The sequence below is a fragment of the Lethenteron reissneri genome, chromosome 20 (genome assembly GCF_015708825.2).
Source record: "Lethenteron reissneri isolate LAM-NWPU_2019-01 chromosome 20, ASM1570882v1, whole genome shotgun sequence".
NCBI lineage: Eukaryota > Metazoa > Chordata > Hyperoartia > Petromyzontiformes > Petromyzontidae > Lethenteron > Lethenteron reissneri.
In genome coordinates this window covers 3,028,041-3,040,483 of record NC_083798.1, presented here as the reverse complement: position 1 = coordinate 3,040,483, position 12,443 = coordinate 3,028,041, and the positions used below count along the sequence as shown (strand labels likewise).

General features: G+C 44.3%; 1 protein-coding gene across 1 annotated transcript in view; it reads left to right on the top strand.

Annotated features, from left to right (window-relative positions):
* The window catches only part of PDIA5 (protein disulfide isomerase family A member 5), a 42,149-nt gene extending 29,920 nt beyond the window's left edge, over positions 1-12,229 (top strand). Inside the window, exons 12-17 of the mRNA XM_061554612.1 lie at positions 85-155; positions 1,511-1,674; positions 3,185-3,315; positions 3,865-3,935; positions 6,059-6,193; positions 7,533-12,229. Of these exons, the coding sequence (XP_061410596.1) occupies positions 85-155; positions 1,511-1,674; positions 3,185-3,315; positions 3,865-3,935; positions 6,059-6,193; positions 7,533-7,592 (632 nt within the window). The 3' untranslated portion in view covers positions 7,593-12,229. The remainder of the gene's footprint in view (positions 1-84; positions 156-1,510; positions 1,675-3,184; positions 3,316-3,864; positions 3,936-6,058; positions 6,194-7,532) is intronic.
* The last annotated feature ends 214 nt before the right edge of the window (positions 12,230-12,443 follow it).

Here is a 12,443-nt window from a genome sequence, read left to right as displayed (position 1 = left end):
GACGGTTGTTTTTGTGCATTCGTTTTTTTGTTTATTCTTAATGCTGCCGGCCGTCTAATCCTAACTGGACGATGTGCAACGCAGGGTGCGGGCACTGCAAAAAGCTGAAACCAGACTACGACGAGGCTGCGAAGATTCTCAACGAAGAGGAAAACGTGAGAATGTTAATTCTGCAATGCAGTGTCTCTTCTGTGCTAAACAAGAAAGTTAAAAAATAAGATTAAAGAATGACGCGAGTGAATGGCGAATTAATGAATGCGCGGCTGCTTCTGTTTGAATGTAGAGCCCCATGGAAGTGTCACTTGATGCGCTGCTTTGTGTAGGATTTGCACAAATGTTGAGGCACTGCATTGAGAGCGGTGCATGACCATCGATAGCCGTAATCGTCACGCCTTGCAACAGAAACATACGTAATAGGCTATCGCAGCAGTCAAAGGACCTTCTGCAGAGCAGATTGAGAGAGATGAGAGAGAGATCGACTTGGAGCTGAAAATGATACTGTACACTGGGGCCCAAAGAAAACTGCGAAGATTTTAAGAAAGTTTACAAATGGACAGGTTTTAACAGACACACAGTTGGCCTCTTGACCTTCACTTGACACCATTGAGTTTAATGCGAACCATAGCGTGCATCTATAGCTACTGGATGACTTTTCTTGAGGCCGCAGAGCTAAAGGCAAATAGCAGTAAAGCTTCTTTACAGTGCCCTCTAGTGGATCGGAAGCCGCAAACCTCACTGTGCCATTCACAAGCTTCAAGCAGTTACTTAAATTGCATGGGTGTCAGAAAAAAAGCTCTTCATTATGCAGCTCACGTGTTTCGATGACCATACGATACGTATGTAAGCACTGCAGACAATTTCACATGCATATAGCTGTGGGTGTTCACGTAGTGCCATGGTTAGACCATTATGGTATAATTCCAGCAACTTGTGTTTGATTCCCAGCTGGGATGAACATCATCCGTTGCACATGATCAGGTGTTTTTAAACCTGTCCTGGTCGGTAACTGGGGCAGTGTATGTACTACGTATGGTGCGAAAGAAGTTCAACATACATCGGCACTGGGGAGACATTGGTGGTCCAGTGTAGTGCTACTCTGCCAACCTGAATAGGTGCACTCAGTAATAGAACTTGTCCCTACAGTTTGTAAGTCTGAAGTGGGCATTCGTGTATTTATTGTGTGTCGTTGTCTTTGCTTGCTTGTCAAAGTGGGGAGTGGTAGGCTGCGCTATGAACCCGGTGACCCGAGTTCGTGTACCGCTTATACCCAACACCGGTGACGGTTATTTAAGCAGATCCTGGGCCTCCCCGAGGTCGACTCAGCCTCAAATAAGTACAGTACCTGGTGCGATGTGTAAAATTCACCACTAGAGAGACAAAGGCGACCTGGCGCGGTGCGAGCCACCCACCCCCTCGTGTGCCATACCGGCCTTCATAGGTGCTCGCTAACAGCACTAGCCCCAACAGTCTGTTAAGGCTATACGGTGGATCTATGCCTTGTTTGTCACAGAGCCCTGGGGTCTTGGCAGCTGTTGATGCCACCATACACAGAGCCCTTGCCGAGCGCTTCTCCATCAAGGGCTTTCCCACGACGAAGTTCTTCCAGGACGGGGAGGAGAAATACACCGTGTCTGACCTGCGATCCAAGGACAAGATCCTCTCTTGGATTCGCGAGTGTGTATGCCACCGATGAATCACAGTACCTCGCTGATCTTCCCTTTGTTAATGCTTCCCCCTATCCCCTCCCTTTGATGCTGCTAATCCTGCATAATGCACGGGCATAATATGACTTTAAACCCCCCGCCAAACCTCCTACGCATTTTTCACAAGTAGTACGAATCGCATATCTGCATTTCCCATAAATATGCTAAAATTCTTCATATGCAAATTATTTTGTCAAGGCGCCCTTTCCCCTCCATCCCAGCTTAAATAGACGCTCCAAGCCTGGGGTGTGTCATTCAGACGCTGTCTTCTCGACAGACCTGTTTGCGTTGTGGCCGAAACGTCGTGAGAATTATTTTATTATGTTATATTTTTATTATTTTATTATTTCCCTTCTACGTGACTTTACCGAAAGAACCAATAAGATGAATCCCTGCAGTCGCGAAAGCTTTACATCGAAATCTTGCCGATCTTGTCAAGAAGCATAAACCATCATGCGATCTCCGGTCATCCTCGCAGCGGCTTTTGCCTCGCCGTCGAACAAAGGCAGTCACCACTGGAGCTATGCACTTTTAAATCGAGATTGAAAACTAATTTGTTTAGAACTGCTTTTTATGTTTAGTTTGTTGTCCTTCCCCGCACCTCCGATTGGGACGGTTGGCTACGTATGGTGCGACAGAAGTTCACCATACATGCATACGTACTGACAGGCACCTGCCATGTATGCGTCGTGTGTGCGTTTGACAATAACTTATCAAAACATGCTTAAAATAGGTGAAAAGTCAAAAGTGTTCCACTACACAAACGAGTGTCGTGCAACGCTTGTCTGTGTTAGTGGCCCTGGGTCCTCATTACTACGGTCGAGGGGAGTCTCTTCACAAGAAATTACATGATTTATTAGACAATATACGCTACTGCGTGTTTCTATATTATCTATATCAACCCCAGAGGAAATTTTTACTAAATAAAATTTGAACCCACGACTTTTCCACGGTGAGTCATGGGCTCTCACCACAGTGTCGCATGGGCAGATTAAGGCATTTGTTCGTGTAAATTAACCCAAATCAATAAAATATTAAGATGTATGGATAGCGGTATATACACGCATATACACATAAATCCTTGCCTCTATTGCTCACGCTGCCTTTTAATTAAAACAAACACAGTTGGTTAATGTTTTAGTCAATACTTTTCTTCACAGCAGCAGAGAGAGAGGGCAGCCAGGTTTACTGACTTCTAGTTAGATACCGCACAACATTGACCCTCACCGTTTTAAATTGACACAAACACTTTTTCTCTTAGATAAACATTTAATTTTTAAACGCTACATAGCTGAGGTCAGGAGATAACATCACTTGTTTTGGAGTAGCACTTTATAATCACCATTATCAAGTTAGGCCCTTTGTTTAATTTCGTCTATGCGAGACAACACCTGCACACCATTTAAAGACGTATCACTTCGGGCCCGGTGCGTCTCGCCTTGTAACGAGCTGTGGCGGTTTGTTTCCGTGCCCGCCGGCAGCCCCCAGCCGCCACCGCCTCCAGAGGTGCCGTGGGACGAGCAGGAGAACGACGTGGCTCACCTGTCGGTGGCCAACTTCCGCGACTTCCTCAAGAAGAAGCGTCACGCCCTGCTCATGTTCTACGCCCCCTGTGAGTCGCTCCTCCGTCTGGCGGGGACGCCGGGTAGCCGGCGCTGCCGTCGCCAAGCAGCGCTGTCGTTGCCGCGACGCTGCGCTACGCGGCCGTCACACCGCGTACCGAATCGTAGCCCCACAGCCAAATGTCTTCTTTGCTCAAGTTCAGAAAATTTGGTGACATCGAACGCCGATGTTTGGCCCTGAATCAATGATGCAGATTCCATTTTCTCATGCCGAGGGTCTGTCTCTGCATCGGTGGTTTATGTACGTTGTATATATTCCAGCCTCTTCCTATTGCTATGCAGCGGCTTCAATTCATGCATATTTGTAATAACATTGAATAGTAACAATCCAAATAGTGCCTTCCTCTCACTCTTAGCTTTATATATTGAACTTGAAGCATCAAAATCCTGCCTTCGTTTTACTTTTTGAGAAACACACGTATAGTTGGGTCATTCTTGAAACTGGCTGTGCTGTGGTCGTTTATCAATGATGCTTTTAAGAATCTTCGAGATGTCATTCTGGATCCAGGCCTTGAATTACCACTGGACTCTGTTTTCAGGGTGCTTCCACTGCAAACAGGCCAAGCCACACTTCACTGCTGCAGCCGCACAACTCAAAGACGACCATAAGGTACGTGAGTGTTTACCATGGCCACTTCCTTCCTGTTGATTCATTTTTACCGTGAGCATCTCATTCTTTGTAAGCACTATGCACAGAAAAGGGCCTATAAACTGTGTAACTGGAGCCACTGTCTTTTTACAGAACCCTTAAGCTCTGCGGATGAGTGAATGGGTCACTTTATGCGTCTCTGCTTTATAAACCTTGATCGGGCAAAGTTAAATAAGTTGTAAAATGCTACTTTGTCTTCAATTATCAGTTCACTTGACTGAGACCATACCATTGACTAATTGAGCTTCTAGCTTAATTTTGAGCAGCTGCTTCATATATGAACCTAAATGATCAACAGGGCTAGCTGAGTTGTCTCGTGATATACAGAACCATTATCATGCTTACTGGTGTTAGGCACCCAAGTTTAATCCAGGTTCTCAAGGGAACTCGTTTGTATCACAAAACCTGTCACCCCTTGTCAGCGCCTACCTTATTACAGACCAATTCAGACCTGATTGATCACCCCGTGCCCCTTATACATTTCAACATTCATCCTACAAAGCCCGTAATGAAACGGCTGTACGCTGTATGGACCTGTAAACTCTAATGTCCCTGTACAAGAATACAGGGTAAACCGTTTGGGTTGAGAGGTATTTGTATCGCATGCTTCTCGCAATCATAGAGTTGTGAGTTCATCTTCCAATCTGGGCTTATAATCCTGATCATCAGTGGTTGTGCTATCCAGTAACTCGTCCCCTGCGATGGAAATGTGGAATATCCTCCACTGTCTCAGGGCCACAAATGGTGATGAGCAATGACTTATTGCTCATCAGGGGGAGATACTGGCTGATTAAAAACCCGATTTTGTCAAAAAGCCAGCGTGCAGATTGCGATTGTATTTTTATTACTTGTCGACACCTCGTGCTTTCGGTGGCCCCAAGGCAGTGGTGGAAATCCCTCATCCCTGAAGCGCTGTTTCAAGTTTATTTAGTTTAACCAGATGAAAACTCAAGAGACCAGGTTGAATCTCATTTTCACGAGTGACCTGTGTCATCAAGACAACAAAAGCAAACAAAGTATAGATAAGTAATATTAAAAAAGACTTTTTTTAAACACGCTTTAATTAAATGTACCGTACGAGTAATGGCAGAACTCCACGACTCCAGGAAGTGGCCCTGCGGCTTGCCATAACGTAAGGGGACCGTGGTGATTTACAGCCAACGTCAGTTGAGCGTGGACAATTAGAGCCAAGCCGAAACATAACATACAAAAATGAATGTTTAAAAATATGTTTTTTTATATATATAGAATATAGTATTGTCATCAGTATGACATAAGTATACCAAGTTTGCAGTCGATACAAAATTGGGAAGTGGGTTAAAATTGAGTTACAAGATTTGAGGATACGTCAACGACGACAACAACAGACAGAGTGAGTTAAATAAAAGCGTGTGAAATGGAGCATATAGAAAGCGGAGCAAATTAAACCGTGGCACATGAATCTGTGTTAAAGTCCCTGCAGTATGAGTCGGCTTGGCCAGATTATGTTTTGACGGATCATATTACAATTACAATAAATATTCTTGGGTCTTTCGGTAAAGTCACGTAGATAGGTTCAAAGAATATAACAAAAAACTATGACGTTTCGATCGAAACACAAGCCGTCTTCCTGAAGATCGAAAGCTTTCAGTCAAGAATTCTAATACAATTAAGTTACTAAAACATTGTGACTATTGTACAAATCCGTCAACAGACACACACAAGGTGTATTAACAGTTACATGGGACTATTGTAACTTGATAACAAATGAATGTTAATAGCTTCAAGAATTCAGTCTCCACTTCATAATAACTTGTTCACCATCATTGTCAACGCGTGCCTTCAATCTTCTCCAGGTGGTCTCCAGAGCCCCGGAGGCAGCACATGTCTTGTGGCGTTGTTGCAAATTCTCAGAAGTGTGAACATTTTTTTTGAAGCACCCTGTATCAGAGGTCGCAAACGGGTTTTGATTCCTTACCCGTACCCGGCCGCACCAGGGTCGCAAACGGGTACCTGTACCCGGCTGGGTACAGGTAGCCGGGTATCGGGTAGGGTACGGTCATCGTGTACCCGGTTGCGACCTCTGCCCTGTATTTGTTTACCAGGTGGCCCTGGCAGCTGTGGACTGCACAAAGCAGGACAATAACGAGCTGTGCAGTCAAGAGGGCGTGAGGGGCTACCCCACCATGAACCACTACACATACGGGAAGTTTGTGGGGCCGTACACTGGCGGGAGACAGGTGAGTGGGGGCTTGCAGGGCTGCCTGTACAGTGTCCCTACTTTGCAACAATGTGTCGTTAAACCCGCCACACACAGCCGATTAGGAAGGTTTGTCACGTAAACAGAACGTGCCAAACGCGTTCAACGACACATTTATATATTTACGCGATCTAACCCAAAAAAAACTGTTATGGATGATATTGGTCGCGAAAGCCTCCGTGTTAAACATTATTAATTCAGTTTTCAATTCAACTTAAAAAATGTAAACGCAACAAATGAATATATCATGGAAAATAACATTAAAGTGTACTTTATTGGAACCTTATTTGCCAGTAGAAAAATATGATAATTGTTTTTTTACCTTTTTATCTGGCAACAAAACTGACACCTTTTTTTTTTAGTGCGCCTTTTGGCGTCATCTGGTCCAACACCATGTGAGACTAGGCTCTAAGAAAAGCTGTCTCGGGTGTGGACCAATCAATTGCAAGGACAGTGCATACATTATCAGAGTTGTGTTTTTTGTTTGCATTCCGACCGCAGGTATTGTGGTCAATGCAAACATGACTCCTTGTAAAAAAGGTGTCAGTTTTGTCAGATAAAAGGGTAAAAAAAACAGTTATCAAAGTGTACTTTGTCATAACAGTGCTATTTATTTTATCCAGGAAAGCCTCACTGGTTTTCAACTTCATCCAGATTGAGTGTTTCCTTGATTGAGTGTTTATTTGGCTTGAGGCAAACTCTGCACAGACAGATAAAAGAATCGATTATACTGCCAATCTATCTACCACACAGCTCAAGCCTGTAACACATCAGTCGCCCAGACTGTCTGCCATCTAAGTAATAAACATGTTTAAATCTCCTCAGATGTTGACATCTGTCTGGCAGGTGCATTGTGGGTGATTTTAGCCAGTACATCCAAATGAAGACAAACTGTGCATCTGTGAAAAAGACTTTCATTTCGTTCATCGGATTCCTCCAGTCTAAATAAAGGCTTTGATCAAATTTAGAGTGTTGAGAAATGTTGTATTTCTACATGGCAGCGCATTTTAAACTACCATATCTTTGTACTTATTGGAATTTGGAATTCAATGATGACCGCTTTGTGGGAAGGTAGTATTGGTTGTACAACACAGCTACTGGCCCCCACCACAAGAATGTGGGATTCTCACCACTGCCTTGGGGCCACCGAGAGAGATGAACACTGCCCCACGCTCGTTTGACCAGCGAGACAGACAGCGTTGACATCTTGACTTAAAACTGAAATGCCGTTTGACCAGTGCATACCCACGGCAGTATTGCAAGACATGTGTCGTATTGTAACACGACGTCTGATTTGATTCTCTCGTCTCTCCTTGCAGGAGGCTGACTTTATCAACTTCCTACTCTCGCTGCGGGGAAAGTCACATTCCGAACTCTGAAAGATTTGCTCCTGGGTCCCTCCCAGCTCCCCTACACCTCCCAACTACGCACCCCCCCCTTCTGTTCCACACCCACCCTGACCGCAACTGGCCCTCGACATCAACCCACCCTTAAGCCCTGGCAACACGAGGCTACTTTATGCAGGATTAGCGTCTTGACTGCTTCTGACAAAAAAAGGGGTTTTCGCCTGCTGACTTGGCGTCCAATGGTAAACGCAGTCTTGTTGGTACTTGAAGTTCACTTCAGAGACTGTGTGAAAAGCCTAACCTGCTTATCAAGGTATTGACCTACAAGGCTATGTATCATTCGGTCATTAAATCAAGTTCAGTCAGCCCTTCATTTAATCATGTGAGAGCCCATTGAGATACCATATTCATGTATATATGCAACATCTTATCTGTTATACATTAAAACGTGTGAAGACATTTCAAGTCATGTGACAGTAGGGTAAGAGGCAAAACAATTCATACTCATGCATATGTGTGAAAAGCAAAGAAATAACTGATGAACACTTTTCCTATCATTGGTGTATCGATTACTGACCATTAACCTTGGCTCCTGTGTCTTGCACGTTTAATCGTGTTTATGCTACGCACAATTTTCTGAAGCTGCACATACTTATAACCAGCGATACACGATGCGTTTTCGTGTTGTGCCGAGTGTTGTTGTTCTTGTTCGGGACGATGTCCGACGTTTCGCTCCACACTCTTGGAGCTTCTTCAGGAACCGATGTCGGCCAACGTAAGACATTGTCCCGAGCAACTCGCGGTACAATCCATCCCAAAGCACAACAGAGAGTCGTGCAGCGGCGACAAGCGGACTTGTGACATACAACAATTACTCGCCTGTGGGTCCCAACTGGGTTTTCTTTTACAGCCAGATGGCGTGAGGTTGTTTTACTTCACCGTTGTCAAAGGGTTTATACGAAATAAACATTCTCTCCAGTTAACGATGATGATGATACCCTAACAGCTGAGAAAATAACGTGTAGCAGCTGCGACAGAATGTAAATCGTTGCTCATTGGGCTGCGGCACGTGAACAAACGTGTCCTTTGGCCGAGGATTCCAAGATGTGGTCGGTGTTTATCATACGCATCCTGAAATGATGTCCACTGCGAGCATTCTTCCAAATGCGCGAGTGGGATTAACCTGTGCCCGGATTAACAACCTAGACATCGATTTGGAGTTGCTACTCAAAATTTAGATCCATACGAAATAAGGGAGTCTTTACCATGGGACCATGGGACCAATTTGCTGGGGAGTGATGCCTCGCAAGCAGAGGTCGCAAACGGGTTTTGATTCCTTACCCGTACCCGTACCCGGCCGCACCAGGGTCCCAAACGTGTACCCGGCCCCGTACCCGTACCCTACCCGTACCCTGCCTGGGTACGGGTAGGGTACGGGTATCGGGTACCTGATTGCGACCTCTGGGATGAAGCCACGTTGCAGGCACGGGTGGGTTGATTCTAGGAACTTGAATTGTGAGAAGAGACAAGACGTTGGGAAATGAGTGACAAACAGTTACTCACCAGTGACTCACGGTCTACCCGTACCTGGCCGCACCAGGGTCGCAAACGGGTACCCGTACCCGGCCGGGTACGGGTATCGGGTAGGGTATGGGTATCGGGTACCCGGTTGCGACCTCTGCTCACAAGTCACGTGTTCCTGTCGCCAGATACCAAAGCCAGATTCCGGGAATGCTATCTCATTGAACCATTGTCAGAATGTAAACGATGTATCTTGCACTGCTTGACTACTTTTTTTACATGATTACCGTTAAATATTCAAAGTTTCTTCCAAGACCGAATGGGAGGAGGAAATGATGGCTTGTCAACAGCTTGGATTAATGTGAGGAGGACAGCAGCAGATGAAGCTGACGTAGGTCACGCAACAAACGTCGGACAACGTGCCGAAAAACGAATGGTACAACCTGAAAATGCATCGTAAATCTAAACAGCACAACCATGGAAAAACATACGTAGTATTGTCATGAAGACTCCACGTTTGTCACGGACGATTGCTTACCACAGAAATATAATACGCTGGCATTTGCGCAATAGCTAAATTCATTGCATAGTGTTGTTATTGCTTCGGATAAACCAGCCTAAATTTATTTTGATCAAGTTAGGATAAATCACGTGGAAGGCAAGGATTATGTAATGCTTTCCGACATGCGGTTTTCAGTATGTCTTAGTGCCCACCCCCTATTAAGGGACAGATGGACAGAGCTAATTCCGTAAACACTTTCAACCAAAGTTGGAAAGCTCTAAAAAGTAATCAATTTCTATTGAGTTACTTTGGAAATTACACGTGGAATTCTGTTACTTTATATGTAAAATCTTAAGTAGTCCGAGGCTGATTACTTTTTTAAAGTAACCTTCCAGTACTGGATAATTGGAAAAGTTTGCACCCTCAACGTATCAAAGAGAACATTACACACATCTTGTTTTTCGATGACTCGTATTCACATTGCAACTCCAGCATACTTCTGCAAACTATAATAATTCTTTATTTCAATTTGTTTACTTGTCACAGTGTACCTTTGCACTATTTACAATCACCGCGGTTCAAATAAGGTTTACTGTACAATATTGTTGCCGTGATAGGTGTAATATTTTTGGTTTAAAATTTTCGTTCGTAAATCAACATCTTACTATAACTAAAACATTTGTAAATGACATGCTGTAGTGCTTACCATTGCGTGATTTCTCTTTCTGAGCATATTCACTTGCTTGACAGTAAGATTTGGGCTAATAGGATGCATTGTTCAGGATAATGACAGTGAGTGACCTACGTGGGTCAAGGTTAGAGTCTTGTATCGAGAAAGCATCTTGGTGCTTGGACATAGTTTGTGTGGGTGTGGATGATTCCATCCGTTGTCTTCTAAACAGGTCAGAGCCCAGATTCGTTTTCTTATTTACAAGTCAATGTCAAGTAAAACCTGTCCCCCTGCTCAACGGAATTGGAGCTGGTGGTGGAAATTCCACATTCACATGGTGAGGCCCCAGGCTCAAAAGTGGTAAACAAATCGTGCTGTGTAAGAGGGTGCCGGCCACAAATCCCCATCTGTTCCTGCCCTTCTCATTTCTGAAGAATTCTTCTGTCATGAGAAACCCATCCCTTGTGATCAATCCCCTTTTATTTTCACCCTCTTGCCCGTCTTCCCTCTTTCTGCTAATATTGTTTGGTTGTTTCTGCAGACTTGTGTGCTGAACAACTCGCTGTATCTGCATAGCCATAAACACACGCCCATTCCCAGAACCAATTCATTTATTTTCCTTTTGATCCAAAAAAACTCGCAACATTCTTATCAACTGCCACATTTAGAACTCATCTGACCCCAGCATGCTCAATCCTGTAAAGGAGACGTGTGTAGAGCCAAAACAGTTCGTTCTCGGCGGTACCTTATTTTTAATGCTTTACTCAAAAGTCGCAAGGTTTTGGATTAACCCATTTCCATTCCGATGACGTATGTGTACGTCTTCAGTTCTTCCCATTCTGATCCAATGACGTACACGTACGTTATCAGAGCGGAATCGGAAGAGGGCCATACGCGAGGGCGTGGCACAGTTTGGCGCCAGCTATTATAGTGCGGTCGTGTTGCTACATTTCTCTACGGTGAGTACAATGTCTTTAAAAATAACAGCGATGCGCCTCTAAATAAAATCAACAATAGCCGCTTGCGCGTTTAGAGATTCAGTGGTGAATTAGCAGACGTCTCGGAACGGGAAAGGGTTAAACTGCCGTGCACATTTCAGCCCACGATCTGTCCAATGATGAGTTGATAATAAAGTTGGAATGAACGACTCGTCTACAGGTGGAGAAGAACACTGCCACGTGCTCAATTCGAGGAGGGAGATGTTTTGACGTGGCGTTTTTTTTTATGAGAAGAGCAAAATATAATCAGCCGGTTTATCCACAGGGTTACCATAACTCGAGGAACTGGCCAGACGTTCCAAGCAGGAGCCTCCTGGAAAATTCTTGACGCTCGGCGAGTCTGTTTCAGGGTGATTTTTTTCTAATTGCCTTGCGCGATATGTTAGTTCTCGAACAGTTGAATTGACTGGTCTTAGTTTCATGGAGTATAAATCGCATAATGATAAGACTCAATAATTTTGGTTGTGTCCTATAGGGTGTGAGTTAGTCCATTAGAATGGGTTACACATTTGTGTTTTAGGGGGGCGACTTTTTTTAGCTTCACTCGCAAAGTGTTTGTATTGTGGTGGCGAAGCCATGCTTCCGGTGGTGGTGATGGTGATGATGATTGGTGTCGTTGGACCACGTGGCTTGTAGACATCACTTTCGTGATGTTACTCAAGGGTAAAACAAAAACAGGTTTATATAAATTTAAAGCCCTAAGCCTGCACGGTGAAACTACCTCGATGAGATCTACACTCAATGTTGAGGTGTCTGGGTGGTTCGGCTCTAATATTGTGTTAAAGGACTGCCAGCAATAATGAGGATCCTGAGTTAGAATCTGGGGCTTCAGCCACCCTGGAATAAACCGGATGCTCATGTGTGGTTAGTTCATGGTTTCATTTTGGTCACCAATTACTGCACAAATTTTTTTCATAAAATGGTATGTGTCCCTAAACTCGGCATAATCCAGGTGTGTTAAATAAACATTTTGGTATGATTTTGACGTGACGAACACTCTTTTTCAGGGCACCTAAGTGTTGTTCAAGAGGTGTATTCACATGACTTCAGACGTTATTCTGTATTGTCATCTAGTGGAGACCATTCCCTGCATAATGTGATGTTACATTTTTCACAAAGTCCCACCGGAAAAATCTTAATTACAAGGCATGACACCTGTCGCACAATTGATATGCAATGCTGACATGCATCTT